This window comes from Phoca vitulina, unplaced genomic scaffold (genome assembly GCF_004348235.1).
Source record: "Phoca vitulina isolate PV1807 unplaced genomic scaffold, GSC_HSeal_1.0 scaffold84, whole genome shotgun sequence".
Taxonomy (NCBI): Eukaryota; Metazoa; Chordata; class Mammalia; order Carnivora; family Phocidae; genus Phoca; species Phoca vitulina.
In genome coordinates this window covers 1,092,346-1,108,059 of record NW_022589787.1, presented here as the reverse complement: position 1 = coordinate 1,108,059, position 15,714 = coordinate 1,092,346, and the positions used below count along the sequence as shown (strand labels likewise).

The window sequence follows — 15,714 nt, the reverse complement described above, 5'->3', positions numbered from 1 at the left end:
ACCCAAGCAAGGCAATGGTGATGCAGGGGGGCACTCTCCCATCCCCCAAACTGGCTTACCCAGGGTGCTTTCTGTAGAATGGGATGCCCCGGGAAGGGGGCGATGGCACGAGATGTTGGGCCCCTTGCCAGGGCTTAGCCTAGCAAGACTTGGACCTCAGGGAGGGATCTTCATCTCGGGGATGGCATCTGGGGAGAGAGGGGTGGCCAGCTGTCAAAATGTCCTGCACTGGGGCACCTGTCCCTGTGGCCAAGAGCTGCCAGTCCCGAAAGCCTGGTGCCGTGTGGCAAGTCGTGAGGATTGCCAGCACACATTGGGGGACCGAAAGGAAGGGGCAGGCTACAGGAGCAGAGATGTCCATAGCTGGACCCCGAAACAATGGAGAATGTAGTCCCTAAGGGAACCGAGCCTTGCTGATGCTGCCACCCAGGAGAAGGCCTGGCACACAGGCATCCCGAGAGGTAGCATACTGTGGGCAAGGGGCCAAGTGTGAAGGGTGCGTTGTCTTGTAGGTAGGACCAGGCCCTCGCACTCCTAGGGACTGGCCATCTGTGACACCCGCAGTTGGGCAAGTGACCTCGAGGACACGGGGAGTCACAGCCCCCGGGGGCCCCAAGGTCAGAGGAATGGATGTCAGGGTAATCACGTCCATGCAACCAAGGCATGCTGCCCACTGTCCGCTGTGCAGGGGGACCCTGTCCCTGCCCCTGTTTGGCCTCTTCCGGGGATCACTTCCTCAGGTCTAGAGTGCTGCTACCATAGGCCCAGGGCCAACGCCTGTGGCGCCTAGGGATTCAAGAATCCCCTCCTAGGCCCAGTGGGTTCTTCCTGTCTATGTGCCCCAAGGGATTGGGAGGGGAGCTCCCCAGCTTCTCCAATTGGGCCCAAGCTCCTTGGGAGTCGAGTGCATGTGACAGGAGCTCTTGGCTCTCCTGCCCAGGGGAACTTGCCAAGGGCCAGTGCTTCAGGAATAGCTCAGGGCCGAGGTGGACAGATGCCAGTGGCCCAAGGGGCCCACGTCCACCATCTGGATGGGCCCATGAGGCACACCATGATGCAGCAAGAGCCCTCAGCTGAACGTGGGCTGACATTGGTGACCTTACACTTTCCGGTCCTTGTCAGGGACCCACGCAAACCCTTGCTTACCCTGCACGTGAGATGGTAGAAGGGCGGACTTTCAAGGGGGAAATCCACCCGCTACAGGTATCCAGGGCTCCCAGTCCGATGTCCAAGTGCAGCCACCCAGACACGGGCCACCTGACCCCACCCCAATGGCGTCTGCTGCTTCCCTCCAATCCCAGTGGCTTCCACTCACCTGCCATGTTTGAGGCCGTATGGAGACCCTGGACACCAAGGTCCACTGAAAGACACAAGGAGAACCAGGTGCTAAGCAATGGCTCCCCAGGATCTGTCCTGGGAGGCAGATAGGGTTAGCAGGGAAGTTCGAAGTCCTGAGGCCCTTTGGGCACTTGGAGGCTCATCGAAATGCCACAGCCTCAGCAGGGAACTCGGGGGATCCATCGCCTCAAGCCCCAAACTATAGCACTCCCCCAGGACCCCAAGCAACCTTCGGATGTTGACCCCGGCATGGTCCCCTACTTTGGGCCTCAGCGTAATCCTATTGAGCATGATTTTTAGGTCATCATCTCTCTTCGAGACAATATGAGTTCTCATCATTGACCCAAGCAAGGCAGTGATGACGAAGGCGGGCATTAGGGCGTCCCCCGAACCTGATTTCAGGGGTGCTTACTGTAGAGCGGGATGCCCCGGTGGGGGGGGGGGCGGGGACAGAGTCACGAGACTTTGGGCCTCTTGCAGGGGCTGGGCCAAGCAAGACATGGCCCTCAGGGCGGAATCTTCGTCTAGGGACATGATCTGGGGAGAGAGGGGTAGGCAAGGTGTCAGAATGCCCTGCTGCGTGGCACCTGCCCCTACAGCCACGAAGTGCCAGTCCCGAAAGCCTAGTGCTGTGTGGCAAGGCTTTAGGCCAGCCGGCACACAGCGGGTAACCACAAGGAAGGGGCAGGCTATAGGATCAGAGATGCCCATACCTGGACACCGAAAAAACAGAGAGGTTGGCCCCTGAAGGAGCTGAGCCTTTTTGATGCCGCCCCCCAGAAGAAGGCACGGCACGCACGCTTCCCAAGAGGTAGCACGCTGTGGGCACGGGTCCGGTCGTGAAGGGTACGTGCCCTGGTAAGTAGTTAGGTCCAGACCCTCGCCCTCCCACGGATTGGCCATCTGTCGCACCCCGAGCCTGGCAGGTGCCCTCGAAGACATGGGGAACCATGGCCCCCAGCATCCCCAGGGCAGAGGAATGGATATTGGGCCAACCGCATGCATGCAACCAGGTCATGACGCCATTGCTCCCCTTGCAGGGGAGCCCTCTCCTTGCACCTACTGGGCCTCTTCCTGGGATCACTACCTCAGGGCTAGGGAGCTGCTGTGAGAGCCCCAGGGCCATCGCCTGTTGCACCCAGGAACTCAAGATTCCCCTCTTTGGCCTGGTGGGCCCTTTCTGTCTTGACAGCCCAAGGGATCAGGGAGGAGAACTCCCCAGCTGGTTCGAGGAGGCCCAAGCTCCTTGGAATTAGGTGCGTGGGACAGAAGCTCTGGGCTGTCCCACCCGGGTCATCTTGGCAATGGCCGGGGCTTCAAGAACAGCCCAGGGCTGAGGGGGACAGCTGCCAGTGGCCCAAGGGGCCCAGGTCCACTATCTGGACAGGCCAATGCATCACAACGTGAAGCAGCACGAGCCCTCAGCTGAACGTGGGCTGATGGCAGTCTCCCTGCACGTTAAGGTCCTTGTCAGGAACACAGCCAAATTTTCCCTTTCCTTGAAGGTGGGATGGCCCAATGGTGGAACTTCAAGAGGTAAGTCCACCCTCTCTTATATCCAGGGCTACCAGCCCGAAGCCCATACGCCGGCCACCCAGATACCAGCCTTCCTAACCCACCCATGGTGTCTTGGCTTCCCTCCAATCCCAGGGCTTCAAATCACCTGCCATGGTTGAGGCCGAACTGAGACCCTGGCCACCATGGCCCGCAGAAAGACACAAGGAGTCCAGGATTGCTGAGCAATGGCTCTTGGGAGGCGTCCTGGTAGGGGGAATGAGTCGGCAGGCAAGGCCAAAGGCCTAAGCACCTTTGGGCACCAGGAGGCCCACAGTCAGAATATAGCCACACCGGGGACCCCTGAGGGATCAGTCACCTCAAGCCCCAAACTGCAGCGCTCCCCCAGGGCCCCGAGCATCCTCGGGATGCTGACCTCGGGATGGACCCTTCCAATGGGCCTCAGCATAATCCTACTGAGCATGATTTTTAGGCCATCATCTCTCTTCGAGTCAATATGAGTTCTCATCATGACCCAAGGAAGGCAGTAGCAACGCAGGGGGGCACTCCCTTGTCCCCCGAATCCGCTTACCAGGGGAGCTTACTGTAGAGTGGATTACCCTGGAGGGTGCCTGGGCAGGAGATGTTGGGCCAGTTGCCAGGGGTGGGCCTAGGAAGATTTGGCCCTCAGGGCAGGATCTTTGTCTGGGTACGTGATCTGTGGAGAGAGTGTAGGCCTGGTGTCAAAACGCCATTCTGCGGGGCATCTACCCCTGCGGCCAAGAGCTGCCAGTCCCGAAATCCTGGTGCTGCATGGCAAGGCATGAGGCCCACTGGCATATGGTGGGAACTGCACGAAAGGGGCAGGCTACAGGAACCGAGATGCCCATACCTAGACCCCGAAACAATGGAGAGCATGGCCCCCGAGGGAGTGGAGGCTTTCTGAGGCTGCCCCCCAGGAGAAGGCCAGCACACAGGTTACCTGAGAGGTAGCAGTGTGTGGGAGCAAAGCTTGGCGTGCAGGGAGCCTGTCCTGGTAGGTAGGGCCGAGGCCTCACCCTCCCACGGATTAGCCATCTGTGACACCCTCGAGGACAGGTGTCCTTGAGGACACGGGAAGCCATGGCCCCCAGGGTCCCCAGGGTATAGGAATGGATGCTGGGCCAAGCACATGCATGCAGCCACTGCCCGCTGGGAATGGGGTGCCTCTCCCTGCACCTGCTGAGCCTCTTCCCCTGGATAACTCCATTAAGTCTGGAGTGTCAGGGCGAGAGCCCCAGGGCCATCGCCTTTTGTGCCGAGGGACTTGAGATTCCCCTCCTAGACCCGGAGGGCTCTTGCTCTCGGCAGCCCAAGGGATCGGGGAGGGGAGCTCCCAGCTGCCCCGAGGGGACCCAAGCTCCTTGGGAGTTGGGTACATGTGACAGGAACTCTGGAGGGCTCTTCTACCCAGGGTACCTTGCCAAGTGCCGGGGCTGCAGGAACGGTTGAGGGCTGAGGGGTCAGCTGCCAGTGGTCCCCAGGGGCCCACATCCACCATCTGGATGGGCCCATGGGCACACCTTGAAGCAGCAAGATCCTTCAGCTGAACTGGGTGACGGCAGCATCCCTACACTTTCTGGTCCTTGTAAGGGACCCGGCCCATCTTTCGTTTCCCCTGCATGTTGGATGGCCCAAGGGCAGACCTTCAAGGGGAAGTCCATCCTCTCCAGACATACAGGGCTCCCAGCCATATTCCCATGCTGCAGCCACCTAGACACAGGCCTCATGACCCACCCCAACGACATCTGCGGCCTTCCTCCAAGTGCAGTGGCTTCCACTCACCTGCCATGGTTGTGGCTGCGCCAAGACAATGGCCACCAAGGCCCGAGAAAGACACAAGGAAATCAGGGTTGCAAAGCAATGGCTCTTCAGGAGGCGTCCTGGAGGAAGAATGGGTTGGCAGGCAAGTCTGAAGTCTTGATCTACTCGTGGGCACCTGGAGGCCCACAGTTAGTTCATAGCCACAGTGGGGAGCGTTGAGGGAACGGTTGCTTCAAGCCCCAATCTGCAGCACTCTCCCAGGGCCCCAAGCATCCTCGGGATGCTGACCCTGGCGTGATTCCCTCCATTGGGCCTCAGCGTAATCCTATTGAGCATGAATTTTAGGTCATCATCTCTCTTCAAGACAGTATGAGTTCTCATCATTGACCCAAGCAAGGCATTGGCTACGCAGGCGGATGCTCTCCCGTCTCCCAAACCGGCTTACCCTGGGTGTTTACTGTAGAATGGGATGCCCTGGAAGGGGGGTGATGGCACGAGATGTTGGGCCTCTTGCAGGGCTTAGCCTAGCAAGACTTGCACTTCAGGGCGGGATCTTAATCTGGGGACAGCATCTGGGGAGAGAGGGGTAGAGCAGTGTCAAAATGTCCTTCCCCAGGTCACCTGTCCCTGCGGCCAAGAGCTGCCAGTCTTGAAAGCCTGGTGCTGCGTGGCAAGTTGTGAGAATTGTGAGCACACATCAGGGGACCGCAAGGAAGGGGCAGGCTACAGGAACAGAGATGCCCATACCTGACCCCGAAACAACGGAAAGTGTGGCCCCCGAGGGAGCCGAGGTTTGCTAATACTGCCGACCAGGAGAAAGCACTGCACACAGGCTTCCCGAGAGGTAGCACACTGTTGGTGGGGGGCTGGGCGTGAAGGGTGCGTTCCCTCGTGGGTAGGACCAGGCCCAAGCCCTCCCAGGGATTGGCCATCTGTAACACCCGGAGTTGGGCAAGTGACCTTGAGGACATGGGGAACCACGGCCCTCAGGGCCCCAAGGTCAGAGGAATGGATGCCAGGTTAATTATGTCCACGCAACCAGGCATGCCTCCCACTGTCCGCCGTGAAGGGGGACCCTGTCCCTGCACCTGTTTGGCCTCTTCCTGGGATCACTCCCTCAGGTCTAGAGTGCTGCGACCATAGGCCCAGTGCCATCGCCTGTTGTGCCTAGGGATTTGAGATTCCCCTCCTAGGCCCAGTGGGCTCGTCCTGACTCCACAGCCCAAGGAATCAGTAGGGGAGGCACCCAGCGGCCCCGAGTGGGCCCAAGCTCCTTCGGAGTCGAGTGCATGTGACAGGAGCTCTTGGCTCTCCTGCCCAGAGCAACTTGCCAAGGGCCAGTGCTTCAGGAACAGCTCTGGGTTGTCCCACCCGGGTCACCTTGGCAATGGACGGGGCTTCAGGAATAGCTCAGGGCCGAGGTGGACCGACGCCAGTGGCCCAAGACCCCCACATCCACCATCTGCATGGGCCCATGGGGCACACCGTGAAGCAGCAAGAGCCCTCAGCTGAATGTGGGCTGTTGTTGGCACCCTTACAATTTCCAGTCCTTGTCAGGGACCCACGCAAACTTTTCCTTCCTCTGCACGTGAGATAGTCCAAGGGTGGACTTCCCCACTACAGACATCCAGGGCCTCCGGTCTGATGTCCATAGCGCCGCCACCCAGACACGGGCCACCCGAACCCACCCCTATGGCATCTGCCGCTTCCCTCCAAGCCCAGTGGCTTCCACTCACCTGCCATGTTTGAGGCCATGCAGAGACCCTGGCCACCACGGCCCACTGAATGACACAAGGAGAACCAGGTGCTAAGCAATGGCTCCACGGGAGGTGTCCTGGGAGGGATAATGGGTCAGCAGGGAAGGTCAAATGCCTGAGTCCCTTTGGGCACATGGAGGTCCACAGTAAGGCCACCACCACAGCAGGGATCTTCAAGGGATCCGTCACTTCAAGCCCAAAACTACAGCATTCCCCAGGACCCGAAGCAACCTTGGGAATTTAACCCTGGCATGGTCTTCTCTATTGGGCCTCAGCATAATCCTATTGAGCATGATTTTTAAGTCATCATCTCTCTTCGAGACAATATGAGTTCTCATCATTGACCCAAGCAAGGCAGTGACGACGAAGGCAGGTGCTATGACGTCCCCTGAACCTACTTTCTGGGGTGCTTAGTGTAGAGCGGGATGCCCTGGTGTGCAACAGAGTCACGAGACTTTCAGCCTCTTGCAGGGGCTGGGCCTAGCAAGACTTCGCCCTCAGGGCAGAATCTTCGTCTGCTGATGTGATCTGGGGAGAGAGGGGTAGGCCAGGTGTCAGAACGCCCTGCTGCGTGGCACCTGCCCCTGCAGCCACGAAGTGCCAGTCCCGAAAGCCTGGCATGACGTGGCAAGGCTTTAGGCAGGCTGGCACACAGCGGGTGACCACAAGGAACGGGCAGGCTATAGGAGCAGAGATGCCCATACCTGGACACTGAAAAAACGGAGAGCTTGGCCCCTGAAGAACCTGAGCCTTTTTGATGCTGCCCCCCAGAAGAAGGCACAGCACACACGCTTCTCGAGAGGTAGCACACTGTGGGCATGAGGCTGGTCGTGAAGGGTGCATGCACTGGTAGGTAGGTCCAGGCCCTTGCCTTCCCATGGATTGGCCGGCCATCTGTTGCACCCCGAGCCTGGCAGATGCTCTCGAAGACATGGGGAGGCACGGCCCCCAGGGTTCCCAGGGCAGAGGAATGGATACTGTGCCAACCGCATGCATGCAACCAGGTCATGCCACCCACTGACCCCCTTGCAGGAGGCCCTCTCCCTACACCTGCTGGGTCTTTTCCCAGAATCACTACCTCAGGTCTAGAATGCTGCTGCGAGAGGCCCAGGGCCATCGCCTGTTGCATCCTGGAACTCAAGATTCCCCTCCTTGGCCTGGTGGGTCCTTTCTGTCTTGACAGCCCAAGGGATCAGGGAGGAGAGCTTCCCAGCTGGTCCAAGGAGGCCCAAGCTCCTTGGAGTAGGTGCGTGGGACAGAAGCTCTGGGCTGTCCCACCCGGGTCACCTTGGCAATGGCCGGGGCTTCAGGAATAGCCCAGGGCTGAGGGGGAAAGCAGCCAGTGGCCCAAGGGGCCCAGGTCCACCATCTGGACAGGCGAATGTGTCACAACGTGAGCAGCACGAACCCTCACCTAAACGTGGGCTGAGGGCGGTGTCCCTGCACGTTAAGGTCCTTGTCAGGGACACAGGCAAACTTTCCTTTCCCTTGCAGGTGGGATGGCCCAAGGGCGGACTGTCAAGAGGTAAGTCCACCCTCTCCTTATATCCAGGGCTATCAGCGCGAGCCCATGTGGCTGCTGCCCAGATACAAGCCTCCCAAACCTACCCTTATGGCATCTCAGCCTCCCTTCAAGCCCAGTGGCTTCCAATTACCTGCCATGGTTGAGGCCGAACTGTGACCCTGGCCACCACGGCCTGTGGAAAGACACAAAGAGTCCAGGATTGCCAACAATGGATCCCTGCTAGGTGTCCACGTAGGGGGAATGAGTCAGCAGGCAAGGCCGAAGGCCTGAGCACCTTTGGGTACCTGGAGGCCCACAGTCAGACCATAGCCACAGCGGGGACACCCGAGGGATTGGTCACCTCAAACCCCAAACTGCAGCATTCCCCCAGGGCCCCGAGCATCCTCGAGATGCTGACCTCAGGATGGACCCTACAAATGGGCCGCGGCGTAATCCTACTGAGCATGATTTTAAGTCATCATCTCTCTTCGAGACAGTATGAGTTCTCATCATTGACCCAAGCAAGGCAGTGATGACGCAGGAGGGTGCAATGCATCCCCCGAACCTGCTTTCTTGGGTGCTTAGTGTAGAACCGGATACCCCGGTGGGCAACAGAGTCACGAGACTTTGAGCCTCTTGCAGGGGCTGGGCCTAGCAAGACTTCACCCTCAGGGCAGAATCTTCATCTGGGGCCATGATCTGGGGAGAGAGGGGTAGGCCAGGTGTCAGAATGCCCTGCTGCGTGGCACCTGCCCCTGCAGCCACGAAGTGCCAGTCCCAAAAGCCTGGCACCGCATGGCAAGGTTTTAGGCCAGCCAGAACACAGCAGTTGACCACAAGGAAGGGGCAGGCTATAGGAGCAGAGATGCCCACACCTGGACCCCAAAAAAACGGAGAGCTTGGTCCCTTAAGGACCGAGCCTTGTTGATGCTGCCCCCCAGAAGAAGGCACGGCACACATGCTTCTTGAGAGGTAGCATGCTGTGGGCGCGGGGCTGGTCGAACAGTGACCCTGGCCACCATGGCCCGTGGAAAGACACAAGGAGTCCCAAATGGCTAAGCAATGGCTCCCTGGGAGGCGACCTGGTGGGGGGAATTAGTCGGCAGGCAAGGCCAAAGGCCTGAGCACCTTTGGGCACCTGGAGGCCCATAGTCAGACCATAGCCACAGCGGGGACCCCCGAGGGATCGGTCTCCTCATGCCCCAAACTGCAGTGCTCCCCCAGGGCCCCGAGCATCCTCGGGATGCTGACCTCGGGATGGACCCTGCCAATGGGCCTCAGCGTAATCCTATTGAGCATGATTTTTAGGTCATCATCTCTCTTTGAGACAATATAAGTTCTCATCATGGACCCAAGCAAGGCAGTACCGATGTGGGTGTGCACTCTCCTGTCACCGAATCCACTTACCGGGGAAGCTTACTGTAGAGCAGATTACCCTGGAAGGTGTCAGGGCAGGAGACGTTGGGTCAGTTGCCAGGGCTGGGCCTAGGAAGATTTGGCCCTCAGGGCAGGATCCTCGTATGGGTACGTGATCTGGGGAGAGAGGATAGGCCTGGTGTCAAAACGCCATTCTCTGGGGCACCTACTGCTACGGCCAAGAGCTGCCAGTCCTGAAATCCTGGTGCTGCAGGGCAAGGCGTGAGGCCCTCCAACATATGGTGGGAACCGCAAAAAAGGGGCAGGCTACGGAGCCGAGATGCCCATACCTGGGCCCCAAAAAAAGGAGAGCTCGGCCCCCGAAGGAGCCAAGCCTTGTTGATGCTGCCCCCCAGAAGAAGGCATGGCACACACGCTTCCCGAGAGGTAGCACGCTGTGGGTGCAGGGCCGTCGTGAAGGGTGCATGCCCTGGTAGGTAGGTCTAGGCCCTTGCCCTCCCACGTATTGGCCATCTGTTGCACCCTGAGCCTGGCAGCTGCCCTCGAAGACACAGGGAGCCATGGCCCCCAGGGTCCCCAGGGTAGAGGAATAAATGCTGGGCCAAACACATGCACGCAACCAAGGCATGTAGTGCACCGCCTGCTGCCCAAGTAGGGGGCCTCTCCCTGCATCTGCTGAGCCTATTCCCCTGGATAAATCCATCAGGTCTAGAGTGTCAGCGCAAGAGCCCCAGGGCCATCGCCTGTTGTGCCCAGGGACTTGAGATTCCCCTCCTAGTCCCGGTGGGCCCTTGCTGTCTCAGCAGCACAAGGGATCAAGGAGGGGAGCTCCCAGCTGCCCCAAGGGGACTCAAGCTTCTTGGCAGTTGGATGCGTGTGACAAGAACTCTGGGCTCTTCTGCCCAGGGCACCTTGCCATGTGCCGGGGCTACAGGAACAGCTGAGGGCTGAGGGGGACAGCTGCCAGTGGTCCCAAGGCGCCCACGTCTACCATCTGGATGGGCCCATGGGGCACACCTTGAAGCAGCAAGATCCCTCAGCTGAACTGGGTAACAGTGGTGTCCCTGCACTTTCTACTCCTTGTAAGGGAACCAGCCCTTGCATGTGGGATGACCCAAGGGTAGACCTTCAAGGGGGAAGTCCACCCTCTCCGGAAATACAGGGCTCCCCGCCATATTCCTATGCGGCAGCCACCTAGACATGGGCCTCACAACCCACCCCAATGACATCTGTGGCCTCCCTCCAAATGCAGTGGCTTCCACTCACCTGCCATGGTTGTGGCTGCACCGAGACAGTGGCCACCATGGCCCGAGAAAGACACAAGGAAATCGGGGTTGCAAAGAATGGCTCTTAGGAGGCGTCCTTGGAGGAAGAATGGGTCGGCAGGGAAGGCCAAAGGCGTGATCCACTCATGGGCACCTGGAGGCCCACAGTCAGTTCATAGTCACAGTGGGGAGCCTTGAGGGAACAGTTGCTTCAAGCCCTAATCTGCAGCACTCTCCCAGGGCCCCAAGCACCCTCAGGATGCTGACTGGCATGATTCCCTCCATTGGGGCTCAGCGTAATCCTATTGAGGATGATTTTTAGGTCATCATATCTCTTCGAGACATTAAGAGTTCTCATCATTGACCCAAGGAAGGCAGTGGCGACGCAGACAAACACTCACCCCTCCCTGAACCAGCTTACTGGGGTGCTTACTGTAGAGCAGATGCCTGGGGGGGTGGGGGCACGAGACGTTGGGTGTCTTATAGTGCTTGGGCCTAGGAAGAAATGGCCCTCAGGGCAGGATCTTCATCTGGGAACAGGATCTGGAGAGAGAGGTGTAGGCAAGGTTTCAAACCACACAGCTCTGCAGCACGTGCCATTATAGCCAAGAGCTGCCAGTCCGAAAAGCCTGGTGCCACATGGCAAGGTGTGAGGCTGGGCGGCATACAGCATGGGACTGCATGGAAGGGACAAGCTACAGGAGTAAATGCCAATACCTTGACCTCAAAACAACAGAGAGCGTGGTCCCCATGAGAGCCGAGCCTTGCTGTGCTGCCCCCCAGAAGGCCCGGCACACAGCCTTCCAGAGAGGTAGCACGCTGTGGACTCTGGGCCAGGCATGAAGGGTGGGTGCCCTGGTATGTACAGTCAGGCCCTCGCCCTCCCATAGATTGGCCATCTCTGACACCCGGAGTTGGGCTGGTTCCCTTGGGGACATGGGGACCCATGGCCCTCAGGGTCCCAAGGGCAGAGGAATGGATGCCGGGATAACAGCGTGCTCGCAACCAGGCATGCCGCCATTCCCGCCCTGCATAGGAGCCCTCTCCCTGCACCTGCTGGGCCTCATCGCTGGGATCACTCCCTCAGATATAGAGTGACATGATGATAGGCCCAAGGACATCGCCTGTTGTGCCCAGGGACTCAAGATTACCCTCCTAGGCCAGGTTGGCCCTTCCTGTCTCTGCAGCCCAAGGGATTGGAGAGGGGAACTCCCCAGTTGCCCCGAGGGGGCCCAAGCTCCTTGGGAGTCGGGTGCATGCGACAGGAGTTCTGAGCTCTCCCGCCCAGGACAACATGCCAAGGTCCGGGGCTTCATGAACACCCCAGGCCCGAGGAGACAGCCTCCAGTGGCCCCAAGGGGCCTATATCCACCATCTGGATGGGCACATGGGGCACACCGTGAAGCAGCGAGGTCCCTCAGCTAATCGCTGGCTGACAGTGGCATCCCTGCACTTTCTGCTCCATGTCAGGGGCCCGGCCAATCTTTCGATTCCCCTGCACCTGGGATGGCCCAAGGGCAAATCTTCAATGGGGAAATCCACCCTCTCCGACCATCCAGGTTTCCCAACCCAACCCCCATGTGGCCGCCCCCAGACACAGGCCTCCCGCACCCACTCTGCATGGCGTCTATGGCCTCCCTCGAAGCCCAGTGGCTCCACTCACCTGCCATGTTTGTGACCACACTGAGACCCTGGCCACAAAGGCCCACTGAAAGACACAAAGAGACCAGGGTTGCTAAGCAATGGCTCCCCGGAGGGCATCCTGGGAGGGGGGATGGGTCGGCAGGCAAGGCTGAAGGCCCGAGCACCTCTTGGGCACCTGGAGGCCCACAGTCAGGCCACAGCCAAAGCGGTGAGGCCTGAGGGATCGGTCGCTTCAAGCCCCAAACTGCAGCACTCCCTGAGGGCCCTGAGCATCCTCAGGATGCTGACTCTGAGATGGTCCCTTCCACTGGGCCTCAGCGTAATCCTATTGAGCATGATTTTTAGGTCATCATCTCTCTTCGCGACAATATGAGTTCTCATCATTGACCCAAGCAAGGCAATGGCGATGCCGGCGAGCCCTCTCCTGCCCCCCGAACCTGCTTACCCAGGGTGCTTACTGCAGAGTGGCATGCTCCTGTGGGGGATGGGGTCCCAAGACATTAGGATTCCGGCTGGGGCTTGGCCTAGCAAGACTTGAAACTCAGGGCAGGAAGTTGGTCTAGGGCAGGATCTGTGGAGAGAGTCGTAGGCTAAGTGTCAAAATGTCGGGCTGTGGGGCACCTGCCTCAGTGGCCAAAAGCTGCCAGTCTGAAAGCCTGGTGCCGCATAACCCAAGGAAGGCAGTGGCAACCTGAGGGGGTGCTCTCCATCCCCTAAACTGCTCCTCAGGGGTGCCTACTGTAGAGCAGGATGCCCAGTGGGGGTGCGGGGGCATGAAATGTTGGGCCTCTTGCTGGTGCTGGGCCTAGCAAAACTTGGCCCTCAAGGCTGAATCTTCAACTGGGGATGCAATCTGGGGAGAGAGGGGTAGGCCAGCTCTCAAAACACCCTGCTCCAGGGTACCTGCCCCTGCGTCCCAGAGGGTCCACTCCCGGAATCCTGGCAATGCGTGGCAACACGTGAGGCCGCCCGGCACACGGCGGAGGGACACAAGGAAGGGGTGGCTACAGGAGCAGAGATGCCCATACATGGACCCGGAAACAATGGAGAACATGGCCCCCAAGGAAGCCAAGCCTTGCTGATGCTGGCCCCCAGGAGAAGGCTCGGCACATCGGATTCCTGAGAGGTAGCATGCAGTGGGCATGCAGCCCAGTGTGCAGTATGTATGCCCTGGTAGGTAGGGCCAGGCCCTTGCCTTCCCACTGTTGGCCACCTGTGGCACCCAGAGCTGGGCAGGTGCTCTTGAGGACATAGGGAGCCACTGCCCCCAGGGCCCGCAAGGCAGAGAAATGGATGCTGGGCAAACAAGATGTGCATGCAAACAAGGCATGCCGCCCACTGCCTGCCGTACAAGGGGGACATCTCCCTGCACCTGCTGGGCCTCTTCCCTCAGATCAATCTCTCAGGTCTAGAGTGCCGCTGTGATAGGCCCAGGGCTATAGCCTGTTGCACCCAGGGACTCGAGATTCCCCTCCTAGGCCGGGTGGGCTCTTCCTGTCTCATCAGCCAAAAGGATCAGGGATGGGAACTCCCCAGCTGCCCCAAGGGGGCCTAAGTCCCTTGGGAGTCGATGGATGTGAAAGGAGCTCTGAGCTCTCCAGCCTGGGACACCTTACCAAGGTTGAGGGCTTCAGGAACAGCCCAGGGCCATTGGGGACAGCCACCAGTGGCCCAAAGGGGCCTATGTCCAGCATCTGGATGGTCCCATGGGGCACACCATGAAGCAGCGAGGTCCCTCAGCTGAACATGGATTGACAGCGACATCCCTGCACTTTTCAGTCCTTGTCTGGGACCCTGACAACATTTAACTTCCCCTGCACGTGGGAAGGCCCAAGGGCAGATCTTCAAGGGAGAAGTCCACTGTCTCTGGACATCCAGGGCTCCTGGCCCGATTCCCATGCAGCCACCTCCCAGACATGGGCCTCCTGAACCCACCACGAAGGCATCTGCAGCCTCCCTCCATGCCCAGGGGCTTCCACTCACCTGCCATGGTTGAGGCTGTGCTGAGACCCTGGCCAGCATGGCCTGCTGAGAGACACAAAGAGACCAGGGTTGACAAGCAATGGCACCCCAGGAGGCGTCCTGGGAGGGGGAATGAGTGGCCAGGCAAGGCTGAAGGCCTTAAACCCTTTGGGCCCCTGGAGGGGGCCACAACCACAGGGGGGAGCCTCGAGGGATTGGTCAGTTGAAACCCCAAGCTGTAGCACTCCCCAGGGCCCTGAGCATCCTGGGGATGCTGATCCAGGAATGGTCCCCTCCACTGGGACTCAGCGTAATCCTATTAAGCATGATTCTTAGGTCATCATCTCTCTTCGGGACAATATGACTTCTCATCATTGACCCAAGCAAGGCAGTGGTGACGCGGGCAGGCGTTCCCCCATCCCCCGAACCTGCGTACCGGGGTGCTTACTTAGAGCGTGACACCCCGGATCAGCGCGGATGGGGGCAAGAGACATTGGGCTCCTTGCAGGCGCAGGGCCTAGCAAGACTTGACCCTCAGACTAGGATCTTCATCTGGGACAGGATCTGGGGAGAGAGGGGTAGGCCAACTGTCAAAACATTCTGCACCGGGGCACTGTCCCTGCGGCCAAGAGCTGACAGTCTGAAACCGTGGCAGTGCATGGCAAGGCTTGAGGCTGGCCAGCACACGGCAGGGACCCCAAGGAAAAGGCAGGCTACAGTAGCAGAGATGACCATACCTCAACCCCGAAACAATGGAGAGTGTGGCCCCTGAGGGAACATATTCTTGCTGATGCTGGCCCCCAAGAAGGCCCAGCACACAGGCTTCCTGAGAGGTAGCATGCTGTGGGGGCTGGAACCGTTGTGAAGTGTGAGTACCCTGGTAGGTAGGGCCAGACCCTGCCCTCCCACGGATTGGCCATCTGTTGCACCCAGAGCTGGGCAGGTGCCCTCGAGGACATGGGGAGCCACAGCCCCCAGGGTCCTTAAGGCAGAGGAATGGATGCCAGGCCAACCGCATGCACGCAACCAAGGCATGCTGCCCACTGCCCACCATGCAAGAGAGCCCTCTCCCTGCACCTGGGCCTCTTCTGGATCACTCCCTCAGGTCTAGAGTGCCACGACGATAGTCGCAGGGCCATCGCCTATTGTGCTCAGGGACTTGAGATTCCCCTCCAAGGCCCGGTAAGCCCTTCCTGCTTCAGCGGCCTAAGGGATCGAGGAGGGTGCTCCCCAGCTGCCCTGAAGGAGACCAAGCTCCTTGAGAGTCGGTTGCATGTGACAGGAGCTCTGGGCTCTCCTGCCCCGGGCACCTTGCCAAGGGCTGAGGCTTCAAGAACACCCCAGGGCCAAGAGGGACAGCCACCAGTGGCCCCAAGGGGCCAAAGTCCACTGCCTGGATGGGAAATGGGGCACACCATGAAGCAGCAAAAGCCCTCAGCTGAACGTGGACTGACGGTGGCATCCCTGCACTTTCTGGTCCTTGTCAGGGACCCGGCCAACATTTCACTACCCCTGAATGTGGGATGGCCCAAGGGGGGACCTTTAAGGGGTAAGTCCGCCCTCTCCAGAC

At 59.5% G+C, this 15,714-nt stretch overlaps 1 protein-coding gene and 9 non-coding genes across 12 annotated transcripts in view; all 10 read right to left on the bottom strand.

Annotated features, from left to right (window-relative positions):
- Positions 1–1,602: 1,602 nt before the first annotated feature.
- LOC116626230 lies at positions 1,603–1,683 on the bottom strand. Its single transcript, XR_004298222.1, has one exon. It is a non-coding gene; the product is annotated as a small nucleolar RNA SNORD115 (small nucleolar RNA).
- A 1,606-nt stretch (positions 1,684–3,289) lies between these two features.
- Positions 3,290–3,369, bottom strand: LOC116626260. The gene has a single exon (XR_004298249.1). It is a non-coding gene; the product is annotated as a small nucleolar RNA SNORD115 (small nucleolar RNA).
- Positions 3,370–4,944: 1,575 nt separating this feature from the next.
- LOC116626234 lies at positions 4,945–5,025 on the bottom strand. Its single transcript, XR_004298226.1, has one exon. It is a non-coding gene; the product is annotated as a small nucleolar RNA SNORD115 (small nucleolar RNA).
- Positions 5,026–6,658: 1,633 nt separating this feature from the next.
- On the bottom strand, positions 6,659–6,739 carry LOC116626231. Its single transcript, XR_004298223.1, has one exon. It is a non-coding gene; the product is annotated as a small nucleolar RNA SNORD115 (small nucleolar RNA).
- Positions 6,740–8,335: 1,596 nt separating this feature from the next.
- LOC116626258 lies at positions 8,336–8,415 on the bottom strand. Its single transcript, XR_004298248.1, has one exon. It is a non-coding gene; the product is annotated as a small nucleolar RNA SNORD115 (small nucleolar RNA).
- Positions 8,416–9,168: 753 nt separating this feature from the next.
- On the bottom strand, positions 9,169–9,249 carry LOC116626238. The gene has a single exon (XR_004298229.1). It is a non-coding gene; the product is annotated as a small nucleolar RNA SNORD115 (small nucleolar RNA).
- Positions 9,250–9,435: 186 nt separating this feature from the next.
- Positions 9,436–15,714, bottom strand: part of LOC116626176 — a 31,808-nt gene continuing 25,529 nt past the window's right edge. For 2 of the 3 annotated variants that reach the window (XR_004298190.1, XR_004298191.1), the window contains exons 9-11: positions 14,593–14,708; positions 14,166–14,210; positions 12,706–12,753 (exon numbers count right to left, since the gene is read on the bottom strand). Coding sequence is in view for 1 of the 3 variants with exons in the window: in XM_032395381.1 (XP_032251272.1) it covers positions 11,065–11,081; positions 12,202–12,246; positions 14,166–14,210 (107 nt within the window). In the remaining 2 variants the exon portion in view is untranslated. Of the gene's footprint in view, positions 11,082–12,201; positions 12,247–12,705; positions 12,754–14,165; positions 14,211–14,592; positions 14,709–15,714 lie in introns of those variants that run through there. The other variant, XM_032395381.1, reaches the window with a different exon arrangement.
- Positions 10,825–10,905, bottom strand: LOC116626255. Its single transcript, XR_004298245.1, has one exon. It is a non-coding gene; the product is annotated as a small nucleolar RNA SNORD115 (small nucleolar RNA).
- On the bottom strand, positions 12,492–12,572 carry LOC116626233. Its single transcript, XR_004298225.1, has one exon. It is a non-coding gene; the product is annotated as a small nucleolar RNA SNORD115 (small nucleolar RNA).
- On the bottom strand, positions 14,445–14,525 carry LOC116626249. The gene has a single exon (XR_004298239.1). It is a non-coding gene; the product is annotated as a small nucleolar RNA SNORD115 (small nucleolar RNA).